This window comes from Aquarana catesbeiana, linkage group LG05 (assembly GCF_042186555.1).
Source record: "Aquarana catesbeiana isolate 2022-GZ linkage group LG05, ASM4218655v1, whole genome shotgun sequence".
Taxonomy (NCBI): Eukaryota; Metazoa; Chordata; class Amphibia; order Anura; family Ranidae; genus Aquarana; species Aquarana catesbeiana.
Window position 1 is genome coordinate 515,052,991 of NC_133328.1, and position 16,573 is coordinate 515,069,563.

General features: G+C 43.2%; 1 protein-coding gene across 5 annotated transcripts in view; it reads left to right on the forward strand.

Annotated features, from left to right (window-relative positions):
* Positions 1-16,573, forward strand: part of UBXN2B (UBX domain protein 2B) — a 69,088-nt gene that overhangs the window by 3,466 nt on the left and 49,049 nt on the right. For all 5 annotated transcript variants that reach the window (XM_073631663.1, XM_073631664.1, XM_073631662.1 and 2 more), the window contains exon 2: positions 7,643-7,746. In XM_073631663.1, coding sequence (XP_073487764.1) covers positions 7,643-7,746 — 104 coding nt within the window. The remainder of the gene's footprint in view (positions 1-7,642; positions 7,747-16,573) is intronic.

Sequence of the window (16,573 nt, forward strand, 5' to 3'; positions counted from 1 at the left end):
CTGCCCGTAAATTAACGGGCGGTTGGCAACACTGTTTTAGCGCTAGAAATAGCCTCTTAATAGCGCCTAAAAACCGTATTCATTTCAGTGTGACTTTTCACACTGGGGCGGGATGTTAGGAAAAGTCCTCCAAGCAGCATCTTTGTATCCCAATACTCCCTGCCCATTAAAACGAATAGGCAGAATTTCCAAAGCGTTTAGGAAGCGCCGCAAAACGGTCGTTTTTAACCCTTCTTTGGGGTTAAAAGCGCCGCTTAAACAGCGCTAAAGCACTGCTAAAACGAGTGTCACTTAAGCGCTAACGTGGCCGCAGCTCAGTGTGAAAGGGGTCTTAACTTTAATGGCTTCCCAGTCTTAGTCCGTAGTGTTCAATATTGAGAAGGCCTGGCTGGCAGTTTCCGCTCTAATTCATCCCAATGGTGTTCTATCAGGATAACGTCAGGACTCTGTGCAGGTCAGTCAAGTTCCTCCACCCCAAACTCGTTCATCAATGTCTTTATGGACCTTGCTTTGTGGAGTGGTGCACAGTCATGTTGGAACAGGTAGGGGGCCATCACCAAGCTGTTCCCACAAAGTTGGGAGCATGAAATTGTCCAAAATGTCTTGGTATACTAATGCCTTAAGAGTTCCCTTCACTGGAACTAAGGGGCCAAGCCCAACCCCTGAAAATCAAACCCCACACCATAATCCCCCCTCCACCAAATGATTTGGACCAGTGTACAAAGCAAGGTCCATAAAGACATGGATGAGAGAGTTTGGGGTGGAGGAACTTGACTGGGCTGAGTTTCCGCCTGGCTTTCGGGCTGGGCTGAGTTTCCGCCTGTCTTTTTGGGCTGAGTTCCGGCCTAGCTGACTGGGTTGAGTTCTGGCTGGCCTTGGTTCAGCCTGCCAGAGCAGTATACACTTTTTGGTCAGGACCTTGTGACGTGCTCCCGAGTCCAGCATTCGGCTTCCATAGACACGAATGCCCCACCCTGGCGCCCGTGTCATTGGATTTGATTGACAGCACGGGGATCAGTTGCTGCGCTGCTATCAGTCTATCCAATCAAGAGCCAGGACCCCGTGCAGAGAGGGACAGCGCGTCTCCGCCAAGTGAATTCCAGGGCTCAGGTAAGTAAAACGGGGGGTCTGGGGGGCCGGTGACTGCCCCCCTTTAAATGCAAAGTGCAGAGGTCAATACTATGTAACACAGATTACAAGGGTTAGGATTAAGGTCCACAGACTGCAGGGGTCAGCAGTTTGTAATACAGAATGAGAAAAGATGGACAGCAACTCCTTGCTTGCTCTTTAATCTTCATTCTTCATTCTTCAATTCTTCAATCATCGATTCTCAATCAAAGACAGTAACAGACAGCAGATGTAAACACAATTTTAGCTTTGTGGGCCTTGTTCATTGTATCTGCTGTCTGTTACTGTGTCTTTTTTATGGAGAATCTATAAATTTTTAAGACTTTAAAGAGCAAGCAAGAAGTTGCAGACCATCTTTTCTCATGATTGCCATTGCAAAAGGAGATCAATTCAGTGGAAAAAATCTTATCAGTATGTGATAATGTTTCTTTATATAATTTGTAGTTGTATATGCACATGAATGTAGCCATATTTGCTCATTATAGGCACTGCCAAAACATAGTTAAAGTGGACCTTCAGTCATTTTTTCAACTTTCCATCGATTAAATCTTCTGCCCTTGTTGTTTTAACTTTGGATAGTAAAACATTTTTTTTTCTGCTGGTAAATACCTTATACAGCCCACTTCCTGTTTCTTGTCTGGTCATTAGCCTAGGCTTATGACGTCATGCACAGCTCTCTCTCTATCTCTTGTGAGAGTTTGCCAGGGAGGGGGGGTATGGGGGTGAGTCATACGAGGGCCAATGAAGGCTGCAGAGCTGGAGATGTGCCTCTGTGCGTCTATGTAAATCCAGGAAGTGAACAGACAGCAGCTTCACCTGCCCACAGTTAAAATGGATGCAGCCAGACTCGGTGGAGGGAGATTTCTGCAGCATATTTGGCAAGTACAGAATCACAGTATATATAAAATAATATGCAAAGTTGTTGGAGGGAAGCTTCAGAATGGCAAAGATGTTTTTATTACAAATTATGTGAGCAGCCTGCAGTTCTTCTTTAATCACTTGACCTCGGGAAGGTTTTCCCCCCTTCGTAACTAGGCCATATTTTGCTATTCAGTACTGTGTTTCTTTAACTGCTAATTGCACGGTCATATAACACTGTACCCAAATGAAATTTATATAGCTTTTTTCACACAAATAGCGCTTTGTTTTGGTGGAATTTGATCACCACTGGGTTTTTTATTTTTTATTACATACACAAAAAAAGACCAAAACATTTTCTGTTATAAAACATATCCAATCAAATAAAATTTCTTCATAAGTTTAGGCAAAAATATATTCTGTTACATGTCTGGTAGAAAAAAAATCCCAATAAGTGTATTATAATATTAATTGGTTTGTGCGAAAATAAATATATATATATTGGAATTTATGAAGCTTTTACTATCTGACTGCCTATCACATTTCTAGTGTGACTGTGCTAGGCCCCTTTCACATATGCGGACTCCTTGTCCGTTTTTCATCCATTTGTTGTTGGATGAAAAACAGACATCAGTGGAAAAATGGACAATCATCCATTTACATCTGCTTCCATCAGCATTTGTTTTTTGGAACCAATAAATGCCCTATTTTTCTTCCATTAAAAAAATGGATCGGACGAAAAAATTCAAAAAAACGGATGTAAACAGACAACCGGTTTGTTTTTGCATGAACGAATGGCTGCGGGACTCAAGTGGGTAAGAACTATAGCTGGCAGATGTAAAAAGCAGATGACACATTGATGTAAACTTCATACGTTTTTTTTTTTTTTTTAAAGAAGTGACTGAAATGATGAAACAAACGGTCTGCATGTGTGAAAGGGGCCTTAGTGATGCGGACAATCAGGGACTGGTGCTAACTGACACTGGCTGGGAGGGTCACTAACTGACTAAGTCCCCTTTCACACTTATAGAACTTGTCCCATGATTTTGTACTGCAAAATCGTATGACAAGTCATTCTCCATGATTTCCAATGACTACCATTCATATTGGCACGACTTTAAGTCGTACCGACTTCAAAGTAGTCCCTGCACTACTTTGATCCAACTTCCATGCGAGTTAATATAGACACGATTTCAGTATGACTTTGTAATCACAAGCTGTAAGCACAAGCCTCACACCATGTATGTTTTCATTTTGTTAGTGCCAAAGTTGTGGCAAAGTCGTACTGATCCCAAATCATGCAAATTCATGGTAAAATCACGCCCGCGAAATCGCGCGACTTTGAAGTCATAAAAGTGTGAAAGGGGCCTAACTGGCATCACTAGTGACACTAAGACCCCTTTCACACCGGGGCGTTTTTCAGGCGTTTTTCAGGCGCTTTAGCGTTAAAAAAAGCGCCTGTAAAGCACCTGAAAGAAGCCTCATCTGCAATCCCAATGTGAAAGCCCAAGCCCTTTCACGCTGCCAGCCCCCAGAAAAACGCTGGTAAAGCGCCGCTTAAGACCCCTTTCACACTGGGGTGTTTTTCAGGCGCTGGCAGTGTGAAAGGGCTCGGGCCATTGGCACACCCAGCCTGGTGGCAAAAACACAAAAGCGCTGCAAAGAAGCTGCTTGCAGGACTTTTTTTGACGCCCTGCCAGCGCAGCACCCCAGTGTGAAAGCACTCGGGCTTTCACATTGGGATTGCAGATGAGGCTTCTTTCAGGCGCTTTACAGGCACTTTTTTTTAACGCTAAACGCCTGAAAAACGCCCCATTGTGAAAGGGGTCTAATAAAGTGATCAGTGATAATAACTGTCACTGTACTAATGACACTGACTGAGTGACAGGGGTGATCAGGAGGATAATCGAGAAGTTACCTGTGTGACTAACAATTGTATGTGTGCTGCTTTTACTCACAGATCTGGCTGGCTTTTCTCCCTGATTTCAGCTCTGAAGATGAACCAACCAGATGTGGCCTGTGTGTTTACTAACACAGGCTAAAAGGGGGGTATAATGGGACTTTAAATGAAGCACATAAAAATGCGTCTCAATCCCTAATCTCTGAAAGTAATCAAGGGGGTTTGGGACTTTGAGGCAAGTGACAACCAGCTAGGGAAAAAATGTATTGTGTTTATTAACCACTTGCTGAGCGGCTCACGCTGATATACATCGGAGGAATGGCTCTCCTGCGCAAACTGACATACCTGGACGTCAGTCCATAAAAGAAGAATAGCGGGCGCGTGCCGAGGGAGCGTGCCTGCGGGTCACGCAGACTCGATGTCTGCCGGTGGCCCGCGATCGCGGCGAGGAGAGGCAGAACAGAGAACTGCCTTTGTAAACAAGGCATTTCTCCATTCTGCCTAGTGACATGACAGGGATCTACTGCTCCCAGTGATCGGGAACAGTGATCTCTGTCATGTTTCAGTAAGCCCATCCCCCCCTACAGTTAGAACATGCTGAGTGAACACACTTAACCCCTTGATCACCCCCTAGTGTTAACCCCTTCCCTGCCAGTGTCATTTTTACATTGATCAGTGCATTTTTATAGCACTGATCAATGTAACAAGGTCACTGGTCCCCAAAATGTGTAATTCGGGGTCAAATTTGTCCCCCACAATGTCCCGCTAAAAATCACAGATCGCCGCCATTACTGGTAAAAACAATTAAAAAAAAAAAAAAGTCCCTTACTCGATTCCGTAGTTTGTAGACACAAAAACTTTTGTGCAAACCAATCAATATACACCTATTGCATTTTTTTTTTTTTTTTTTACCAAAAATTTGTAGAAGAATATATATTGGCCTTAACTGATGAATAAATTATTTTTATATATTTTTTTGGATATTATAGTAGAAAGTAAAAAAAAAATGTTTTTTTTTTGTTCATAGCGCAAAAAAATGCAGAGGTGATCAAATACCACCAAAAGAAAGGTCTATTAGTGGGAAAAAAAGGACGTCAATTTTGTTTGGGTACAGCCTTGCACGACCACGCAATTGTCAGTTAAAGAGACAATTGCGCGGTCATTAAGGGGGCAAATTCTTCCGGGGCTGAAGTTAACATGAGCAAAAAACATAGCACATTGCAAAAGTTAAACGTAGGTAGTAATCAAATCTTATATACATACGCATACCATAAACGAGTTGCAGTTTATGCATGTAAGCAAGTCACATAATGGCACATTGCAGTTGCCCGTGGTGTAGGACAATATATTCCATGTCATAAAGTCAGTTAAAATAGCAAAACAAGTCGTTTCATGGATTCACTCCACATCTTTAGGAGCAGATGCTAGCATATCTGCACAAAACACGTTTCTCTTATAGTCTTAATATGGTTATTGGCTGTACTCATCTATGGTAGCAGCACCTCTTATCCATCATGGTTATACATGGTTCATTTTATTTACTTTACTTTATAGATACTTTCGGAGATATTACTCTGCACCATCACTGAGTACACTAGGATGAGCCCTATCCTGCTGGGGACATGTGTTTGTGCGCCCGGTCCTCCCATTGGCCTCTTATACCTCAGCTCCCAGGACAGACACTCTTAGCAGCCTTTATCTGACAGTACCACATAATTTGAATTTTGCACCATGTGTAAGTATTTTTTGGTAGGACAGTTTCCTTCCTTTTGACTTTACTTCATTTCCGATGTTTGGCCTAAATTCTAGACCACATTGGTATTTATATATCTATTTCAGTTATGCTAGCATCCGCTCCTAAGGAAGTGGAACGAATCCACAAAACGCGTCAAACTTTATGAGATGCAGTCATGTTTCGAACATACGGTGAACGCTCCACTCAGAATATGCCATATAAATGTTGCTATTTTAACCGACTTTATGACATGGAATATATTGTCCTACACCATGGGCAACTGCAATGTGCCATTTATGTACATGCATAAACTGCAACTTATTTATGGTGTGTGTATGTATATAAGATTTGATTACTACCTACATTTTACCTTTTGCAATGTGCTATGTTTTTTGCTCATGTTAATCAATACATTTTTTACCTAGCTGGTCGTCACTTGCCTCATTCAAAGTCCCAAACCCCCTTGTTTACTTTCAGTGTTTATTAACACACCCAAATCTGTGCTGTGATTGACCACAGCAGTCAGGAGGTTCATAGCTAAAATCATTGGCTGTGTGCCTACTGATGAACTTGTGCTGTGTCAAATTACAGCCCGAGAAGCAGGGGGCGCTCGCCTCTGTAACCCCCGGAAGTTTGATGCGACATACAGGTTTGTCGCTGAGCCCGTGGGAGCCACCTGCCAGCAGTAAATGTACTGTTGGCGGGCGGCAAGTGGTTAATGCACTATTTTTTAAAGTGTACCACAAGGCATCTAAGTGCGTTGGCATGCCTTGCCAACATTATACTGCGATGTTTGTCTATCAAGAGATACATTGGGTTGCCATTCATAATAAATGGTATTGCATCACACCAGCACACTTAAAGTGATTGTAAAGGCAGAAGATTTTTATATTTATGCATTAAGATAAAAAACCTCCTGTGTTCAGCAGCCCCCCTCAGCCCCCTAATACTTACCTGAGCCCCCTCTCTATCCAGTAATGTCCACGAATACCTTGGTCGTCTGGGACTCTCCTTCCTGATTGGCTGAGACCCAGCAGCGGTGCGATTGGCCCCAGCTGCTGTCAATCAAACTCAGTCAGCCAATGAGGAGAGTGAAGGGAGGGGGCCTAGACATGGCTCCGTATCTGAATGGACACACAGAGCTGCAGCTTGGCTCCGATGCCCCTATAGCAAGCTGCTTGCTATGGGGGCATTTAGCTGGAGGGAGAGGCCAGGAGCATTGACGAAGGACCCGAGAAGAGGAGGATCCGGGCTGCTCTGCAAAACCAACTGCATAGGGCAGGTGATTATAACATGTTTGTTATTTTAACCACTTCAGCCCCGGAAGGTTTTACCCCCTTAATGACCAGGCCATTTTTTGCGATATGGCACTGTGTTACTTTAACTGACAATTGCGCGATCGTGCGACACTGTACCCAAATAAAATCGATGTCCTTTTTTTTCCCCACAAATTGGGAATGCTTTCTAACTGCATGGGGGTTGCTCTGACTGGATGAAGACAGAGATTGGTGTTCCTGCTTAGCAGGAACACAAGATCTCCATCTTCTTCCTTGTCAAAACAGCGATCTGCCTCTCCGGGGAACGATCGCAGATGGCCGGCGGACATCAGTTCTGCTGGACCTGGTTATTGGCAGACCCTGTATCCAATCAGCGCGCGGTGGAGCCTCCAGTGGCTGTTGCACGAAATCATGTACAGGTACGTGATTTCATGCAATAGAGCCGACCTGCTGCAGTAAATATGCAGTAGGCGGTCAGGAAGTGGTTAACAAAAAAAACAAACGAGACTTTACACTTTAATTTAACATGCACGGCAATGCATTCAATATCACAAATAGATTGTGACCTTGAAGAACAGTTAGACTTTTTTATAAGTTTTAAAAGTTAATTTTAAAATTTACATTGTAGTCAGCAAAATTGTAATGTTGCAATGTATGATGGTACACGTTTCGCACATTATCTAATGTCATGCTTGGTGAGTTCTCTTAGCAATGCATGTTCTACTTTTTTTTTTTTCCATTTAGCTGGCCTTGGAACGCCTATGTGTGGATCAGTCCAGAGACCAACCATCAGAGTCTGATGGGCCTGATTCTTTCTTGGAGCCTCACCCAGAACATCATGAAGAAAGGTAGATAGTATATGTATGGTATATATTTTACAGTTGACCTTTTGATCAGGAGAAACGCTCTTAGAGAAAATTATCAAGACTGGAGTAAACAGAATCTGGAGCTGTACATGGAAACCATCTTCTTTTGGTTCAGTTAAAGCCAAATTTAAACCTCTACATTTTTTAAATTGGGCCCCAGAAGCTTTTAGCCATACTGTGTTAGTAAGCGCAGCATATTGGCACACTATGGTAGACTTACATGCCTAGTGATCCCCTCCAGCACTACGCTGTCAGCACTCCAGTCAGTCACAGATGTTGCCATCTTTTCCCAGTTTTCCTTTTAGGTTCTGACTCTTAAGCTGCTGGGTTGGCTGGGCCATAATGACGTCATTCTCGCTCATGCACACGGTGGTCACATGAGATTGCAGAGCCCATAAGCACCCCTTTTCCAATGAATTCCTGAAATAAAAGGAGTTAGATTAAATGAAACAACATACACAAATATCGTTGGAAAATATTAGGTTGCAGCCTTTTATTGGGGTCAATAGCTCTTAAAAACATTTTTTTTAATAAACTTCCTTTAAATGTATTTAAATAACCATAAACAATTCAATAATATGTCAAACAAATAGCAAACCCAAAGCTCAGTCACCAAGACTCGAGCTGAATGTAAGGCCCAATGCACACAGGGCGTTTTTACAGCTGCTTTTAGCAGCGTCAGACATTTAAAAAAATTTTTTTTTTTGCAGCTTAAAAACGCCTCTCCATGTTATTCCATGTGTCCATGCACACACAAGCTTTTAGGAGCTGTAAGTGGCAAGCTGTAAAAAAAAACGGGGCCAGCGCGTTCTGAGGACCGACGTTAGAGCTGTAAAAACGCCTGATGCAGGTAAAAGCTGCTAAATGCGGCTTAAAGTTGGATACAGCCGCTTTAAGCTTCGTCAAAGTTTTTTTTTTTTTTGACATATCAAAATCAATGGTTCCCTAAGAGAGCTCATTTATTTGAACAGAAGTCGCACCACAAGTCGGATCATGATGATCCGACTTGCGGTGTGGCTTGTGCTCTGAGGATCTTAAATGGGAACCCTCGCCAAAATGAGAAAAGACAACATGGGTGTGGGGTTTACCCCAAAAAACATACCAGACCCTTGGATTTTAAGGGTAACCCCCTCGCCAAAAGAAATTGGCTTGGGGTCCCCCCAAAATCCATACCAGACCCTTATCTGAGCACACAGCCCGGTAGGTCAGGAAAGGGGGAGACGAGCAAGCGCCCCCCCCATGACCATAACAGGCCACATGCCCTCAACTTGGGGGGGTGGGTGCTTTGGCGCAGGGGGGGGCCTGCGCCCCCCACCCCAAAGCACCTTGTCCCCATTTTGGGGACAAGGGGCCCTTTCCGACAACCCTGGCCGGTGGTTGTTGGCGTCTGAAGGCCCCAACAACCACCTTATCTGAATCTGGCTTATCGGAATCTGGAAGCCCCCTTTTAACATGGGGGCCCCCAGATCCCAGACCCCCACCCTATGTGAATGAGTATGGGGTACATTGTACCTCTACCAATTCAACCCCAAAAAAGTGTCAAAAATAAGTTTGGAAGTTTGTTTCTAGATAGGGTATGGCACAGCAAAACTGTCTGGTGCGCTTACTTCTACAGTATCTTAATAAAAACTGTTATAGAAACTATAAACTTATAGAATCTAGATTTTTGTTTCATTGTTAACAAGTCAGGACAGAGAGACAATTTACCTCAGGGACCTCAAATGAAAACTATAATCAGAAATGTTTTGTGTATTGTTACCCATAATTCTGTTTCAAACTTAGTGTAAATTTAAAGGAAATCAATGGTCAGAGCATAAACTTTCATTTTTAACATCAGCATTGTGAAAGCAATACAATTTTTTTTTTATTTTGGACCAGGGGCGGACTTGCCATTCAGGCACTGCCCATGCCCGAGGGCCCTGGGTCAAGGGGGGGCCCATGAGCGGCTCAGTCTGCCCCTGGATGTGCCCACAGGATAGGGGAAGTTTATGCACCGGCTATGTCATCACTGCCTGCAGTTAATGAGGCTATATGAGAGGACTCGGGTGCTGGCCGGGATTACAGAGCGATCATGGAGCCATGAGGATGATAGCAGTGACAGGCGCTCCGGCCACCTCTCCTCCTGGGGAATTCAGCAGAGGGGCGGGGCCACAGTATACATCCATACTGAGGGGGAAAGCCAATGAGAGAGCTGCAGAGTGGAGTCATATCGGAGATAGCCACCTGACCTTGTGTGCAGCAGCAGGTCCGTGTGTAATCACTGTAGTTTTGTGTGTCTCTATAATCACCAGCCAGGCTGACTGAGTGTTCCTTCTTGCCCAGTGCCCATCTACCAGGTGCTTTTCCCTGGTACACTGATATCTGTGCACTGAGTGCTACTCTGTGTACAGATATCAGTGTTGTATGTAAGGAACAGCACTCGTATACAGATATCAGTGTTAGGGAAAAGCAGTGTATGGATGTCAGTTATATATATATTTTTAGCGCTGCTGTACCGTCGTTCTTGTAGCTGTATTCGGCCGCTAGCGGTGCAGTTTTAACCCCCGCTGGCGGACGAAAAAAGGTTAAAATCCCTAGTACAGCACGGCTATAGCCGCGGTATTGCTGCGGTATAGCCGCGCTGTCCCATTGATTTCAATGGGCAGGAGCGGTGAAGGAGCGGTGAATACACCGCTCCTTCACCGCTCCAAAAAAGCGGTTTGCAGGACTTTTTTCACCGCCCTGCCTGCGCACCACTTCAGTGTGAAAGCCCTCGGGCTTTCACACTGAACAAACAGCGGAGGCTGTTTAGGGGCGGTTTGCAGGCGGTATTTTTAGCGCAATAACGCCTGCAAACCGCCCCAGTGTGAAAGGGGTCTTAGTGATATTCCCTATGTGTTACACTGACATCTATACACTGAGTGCTTTTCCCTAACACTGATATCTGTAGACTGAGTGCTATTCCTTATATACAACACTGATATATGTACACTTCGGTGGAAAGAACGGCCCTTACATTGGTGGTCAGTGAGAATAATATCCCCGACATTGGTGGTCGGCAGAAAGAATGTTCCTTACATTGGTGGTCAGCAGAAAGAATGTTCCTTACATTGGTGGTCAGTGAGAATAATGTTTTATACGTTGGTGGTCAGTGAGAAAAATGTTCCTTACATTGGTGGTCAGTGATGAATAATGTTTCTTACATTGGTGGTCAGTGAGAAAAATGTTCCTTACATTGGTGGTCAGTGATGAATAATGTTTCTTACATTGGTGGTCAGTGATGAATAATGTTCCTTACATTGGTGGTCAGTGATGAATAATGTTCCTTACATTGGTGGTCAGTGATGAATAATGTTCCTTACATTGGTGGTCAGTGATGAATAATGTTCCTTACATTGGTGGTCAGTGATGAATAATGTTTCTTACATTGGTGGTCAGTGATGAATAATGTTCCTTACATTGGTGGTCAGTGATGAATAATGTTCCTTACATTGGTGGTCAGTGATGAATAATGTTCCTTACATTGGTGGTCAGTGATGAATAATGTTCCTTACATTGGTGGTCAGTGAGAATAATAATGTTCCTTACAATGGTGGTCAGTGAGAATAAAACAAAGAAAAGAAACCCTCTGACGGGACTTTGTAGGGAAATGAGTCCAAAAATAGTGTATGCAAACAATGAAATCTAAAAAAAAATGTTTAATACAAAATCTAAAAAACATCAATACATAAATGTTTCTGTCAAAACTACATATTCAATTGATGTTATGGATGACATCTCCTCTTTGGCGGTCGTGTTTGCATCGTGTGGTGGGCAGAGCCATTTTTCTCCTTGTCGTCCTCCCCTCCAATCTTTCTCTACCCCGATGTATAACATCAGGATACCTGCATGTGCATGTATATGGTCAGTAAACAATGTTTTTCAAAGTTATACCCTGTATTTACCCATATATCTTTATGAATTGTAGATTGCATAGATTTCTACACCACTTGCTCCTGATGAAGAGGAATTATGCCAAAAACCTCAAAACGCGTAGAGCTTCACTCTGTGTTGTAAACAGTGGTGCGATTATGTTCTCTCATCCATGACATCAATTGAATATGCAGTTTTGACAAAAACCTTTATGTATTGATGTTTTTTAGATTTTGTATTAAACTATTTATTTAGATTTCATTGTTTGCATACACTCTTTTTGGAGTCATTGCCCTACAAAGTCCAGTCAGAGGGTTTCTTTTCTTTGTGTCATTAGGGATGTGGGCAATCTCTCTTATTCCCCACTAGAATTTAACTACTTTTTGTATATGTCAGCGAGAATAATGTTCCTTACATTGGTGGTCAGTGGGAAGAATGCTCCTTACATTGGTGGCCTGTAGAAAGAATACCCTCTACAATGGTGGTCGATGGGAGGAATACCCCTTACAATGGTGGTCGATGGGAGGAATGCCCCTTGCATTGGTGGTCTGTAGAAAGAATGCCCCTTACAATGGTGGTTAATGGGAGGAATGCCCCTTACATTGGTGGTCAGTGGGAAGAATGCCCCTTACATTGGTGGTCAGTTAAAATCTTATAAAGTAAATAAAAATTACTTTAAAAAAAATGTAGAGCATACCCATGACCCCCGCACCCGCTCTATATGAAAAAGTTTTATGTAGCACGAGGACATGTGTGTAAACAATAATGGTGGCACACATGTATGGTATCGTCGGGAACGTTGGAGTAAGAGCGATTCTAGGGCCATAATTTTGTAACCTGTTGGACAGAGATTTTTATTTTTTGTATATTTTTTATCAAACTGTTCAGCTGTGAAGACATTTGTTGCACCTGTTATATTGTGTTATTTTATGAAATCTTTAATTTTGGAAATGTACCATTGTTGCACTTTCTTTAATGTAAGTTTATTTTTCTTTCATAAACATTTATTTTGAACATAGTGTAGAGAAATTCTGTGACTAACGCATGTAGTGTGGGCAGTGCAATATGTAGATGGGGCTTTGTGTTGGTGTGGCTTGAGTGTGGGAGGGATTACATGGGCGGGGACAGGGGGCCCCAGGATCTCCTATTGCCCGGGGGCGCCATGAGTTGTCAGTCCGTCTCTGTTTTGGATAATCCAATAAAAGTTTACATAAAAAAATCTCCTTTCACATTGTGAGTGCTGCCTGTGAGCTGGCCATCTCTTTCCACAACTTACTGGATTCTATGCATGCTCTACAGCAGGGATCCTCAAACTATGGCCCTCCAGCTGTTGCAGAACTACAAATCCCATGAGGCATTGTAAAACTCTGACATTCACAGACATGACTAGGCATGATGGGAATTGTAGTTACTGAACACCTGGAGGGCCGCAGTTTGAAGACCCCTGCTCTACAGCATCCCCTCTGTTGTTCACTTTCAGTTTCTAAAGACTACATATCCCATGGTACCTTGCTGCCAACCTTTTCAAAAAGTTGAACATGAAAGCAAGTGCTTGGTGGATTACTGTATCCCTTATTTCTTTTACATTCTTGCAAAAAATCACTATTTGATATGTTTCCCCCACATCATCGATTTGTTTACTATAACAGTGATAGGCAAGATTATGGTGCATATCAACATAGCAAGCAATCACATTCCACTTTGCTGTGGTTTAGTGCAAGTTTGGTAGGTAGCTGTGGGTTCCAATACTTTGCACATTGCTCTTTAACTGGTTTCGTCCGCCATATAGTCAAAAGACAGCCAGGAGGGACCGCTCTAGTTCTGGGAGGACGTCATATGACGTCCTCCCATTCTTTCCACGTAAGCGTGCCCTTGGGGATGTGTGGCGATCAGTGGTTTGCTGTGTTTGAAGGACACAGTGCATCACCGATCGGGGTAAATAGCCAATGACGGCGGCTCTTTATTATGTGATTGGCTGTGTCTAATCACAGCCGATCACGATTAAGACACACTTGCTGGTTATCGGCATACCTTTCCCTTACGCTGTCACAGTGTGAGGAGAGAACATGTAACCGGCTAGTGTGAAAGGGAAAATCTGCACTATCAATCAGGGCACTGATCAGTGCCCTTTAGTGCTGTCTATCAGTGCAGCCTCATCTGTGCCTCCTCGTCAGTGCTCAACAGTGCTTCCTCATCAGTGCCACTTCATCAATGCTGCCTATTAGTGCCCATCAGTGCAACCTCATCAGTAAAGGAGAAAAATTACCTTTTTGCAAAATTTTATAACAGAAACTAGGAAAATATTTTTTTTTTTTTTCAAAATGTTTTGGTCTTTTCTCATTTGTGTAGCAAAAAATAAAAAACCCAGTGGTGATTTTAACCACTTGCTTACTGGGCACTTAAACCCCCTTCCTGCCCAGGCCAATTTTCAGCGTTCAGCGCTGTTACACTTTGAATGACAATTGCGCGGTCATACAACACAAATTTTTATCATTTTTTTTTCACACAAATAGAGCTTTCTTTTTGTGGTATTTGATCACCACTGGGGGTTTTCATTTTTTGCTAAACAAACAAAAAAAAGATGGAAATTTTTGAAAAAAAAAAAACAAAAAACATATGCGCTGATGAGGCTGCACTGATGGGCACTGATGGGCTGCACAGATAAGGCAGCACTGATGGGCCCTGATAGGTGGCACTGATAGGTAGCACTAATAGTTGGCAATGATGGGCACTGGTAGGTGGCACTGATGGGCACTAGTAGGTGGCATTGATAGGCAACACTGGTGATGAGGCACTGATTGGTGACATTTATAGATGGCACTGGTAGGTGGCACTGGTAGGTGGCACTGTTCTGCACTGGTAGGTGGCACTGGCAGGTGGCACTGGTGGGCACAGATGACTCCGCGGCTGCTCTCCTTGATCGGGACCAATGTTCCTCTGATAGACACCGGTGATGGGCTTTTTTTTCTCCTCATGCTATCAGCGTGAGGAGAAAAAATTGCAGTTGCGGCTCCGTTTACATCACATGATCAGCTGTCATTGGCTGACAGCTGATTACAGGATCGACCCCTTTCTCGATCTGTGATCAGGTGGGTCTCATAGACTTGGAGTTCACAGAGCGCGCCGCATGCGCCCTGCAGGGGGCACGCAGGCCGCTCGAGCAGGGGATGACATCTATTGACGCCGCACCGGCAAAGTAGGTCCGCGCTGTAGCCGTCATTCGACTATAGCGCGGACAGGAAGGGGTTAAATACCACTAAAAGAAAGCTTTATTTGTGTGAAAAAAATGTCATATGGGTACAGGGTTGCATGACCGCGCAATTTTCATTCAAAGTGTGACAGCGCTGAAAGCTGAAAATTGGCCTGGGCAGGAAGGGGGTGAAAGTGCTCAGTAGCTAGGTGGTTAAAGGAAGTTCACCTTTTTCAGGCAGAATTTCAGTTTTCATAATAAATAGAAGTGTTTTTCCAATACCATTTGTGGCCCAGCCATCCCAATGTGCTTTTCTCTGTTACCTTATCCACAGGGGGTTTAAAATCTTGTCAGCTTATTTGTATATTTAAAAGGATTTTTAGATTCCATCACTTCCTTAGCTTTCAACTTTCACTGTTAGGTCATCTCCCAGAAGCCTTCACTTCCTTGTTACATCACAGAAGTGGGTGTGATAGGGGTGTGTTCACCACTCTGGACCACACCTTCCTCATTACAATACTACCTTCCACCCACTTCCTATACAATCTGATTGTACAGTCTTCTTTAGATCTCCCATCAGCTATGTAGTACAAGGGCCTATCTGATTTGATACAAATTGAATGGATTGTTCAGGTGTTTCCTCCTATTTCTTAGTTCTGGTAAATGTAAAAGAAATCGTACAGAGATTGTACAGTCAGATTGCATAGTGTATGGCCATCTTTATGCACGTACATAGGAGGGAGTGGACAGAGACACTCAGTTGTCAGGCCTCATTCACATCTCTACGTAGCAAAAAACTCACATTCCCGCTTGTGTTTGTTTTGGGTGTTTTTTTAGCGTTCTCACTCGTCAAGCATAGGGCAGCCCATTCACTTGAATGGGCTGCCTTACACGCAACAATTGCCCCTGAGAAGCTCCAGAACTTTTTTGGAGTGGAGCATGGTGTGTTACTGCAGTTTTTGGTGTGTTTGCCACACTTGGGGTGCCTTTTAATATGTAATGACAACACAAACACGATGCACATTTGCAGTATTTCTTAAGCGCATGGCAAAGCACACATTTTTTAATGCGTTTGGAAGCACACAGATGTGAATGGAGCCTGATTGTTCTTGTGTAAATGCACAATTTCACTTTCAGGCTCCATTCACTAGAGTAGTGGGAGTGCATGTTTTTTGGCGAGTTTTTCCATTGACACACAATGGGCAGCCTGTTGACTCCAATGGGCTGCGCTACATGTGGCAAAGTAGCTCATGGAAGATTTTGGCGTGATGCAAGTTGCTAATTTTTTACAGCATTTGTTACCAGTTTTTTCACGTGGCAAAATGTGTGTTTGCTTCTGTGTTTGGTGTGCTGTTACCAATTAATAGTTACATAGTTAGTTACATAGTTAGCCAGGTTGAAAAAAGACACAAGTCCATCCAGTTCAACCATTAAATAAATAAATAAAATAAAAAATATCGTTCAATCCAATATACCCAATTCTATACCCACAGTTGATCCAGAGGAAGGCAAAAAACCCCAGCAGAGCATGCTCCAATTTGCTACAGCAAGGGAAAAAAATTCCTTCCTGATCCCCCAAGAGGCAATCGTATTTTCCCTGGATCAACTTTACCTATAAATGTTAGTACCCAGTTATATTATAAAATATAATGACACTGAAAGTGCAACTAGGTAATTGTAGCTGTATAAATTTGGCCATACACTATACAATCTGGTTGTACAATCTCT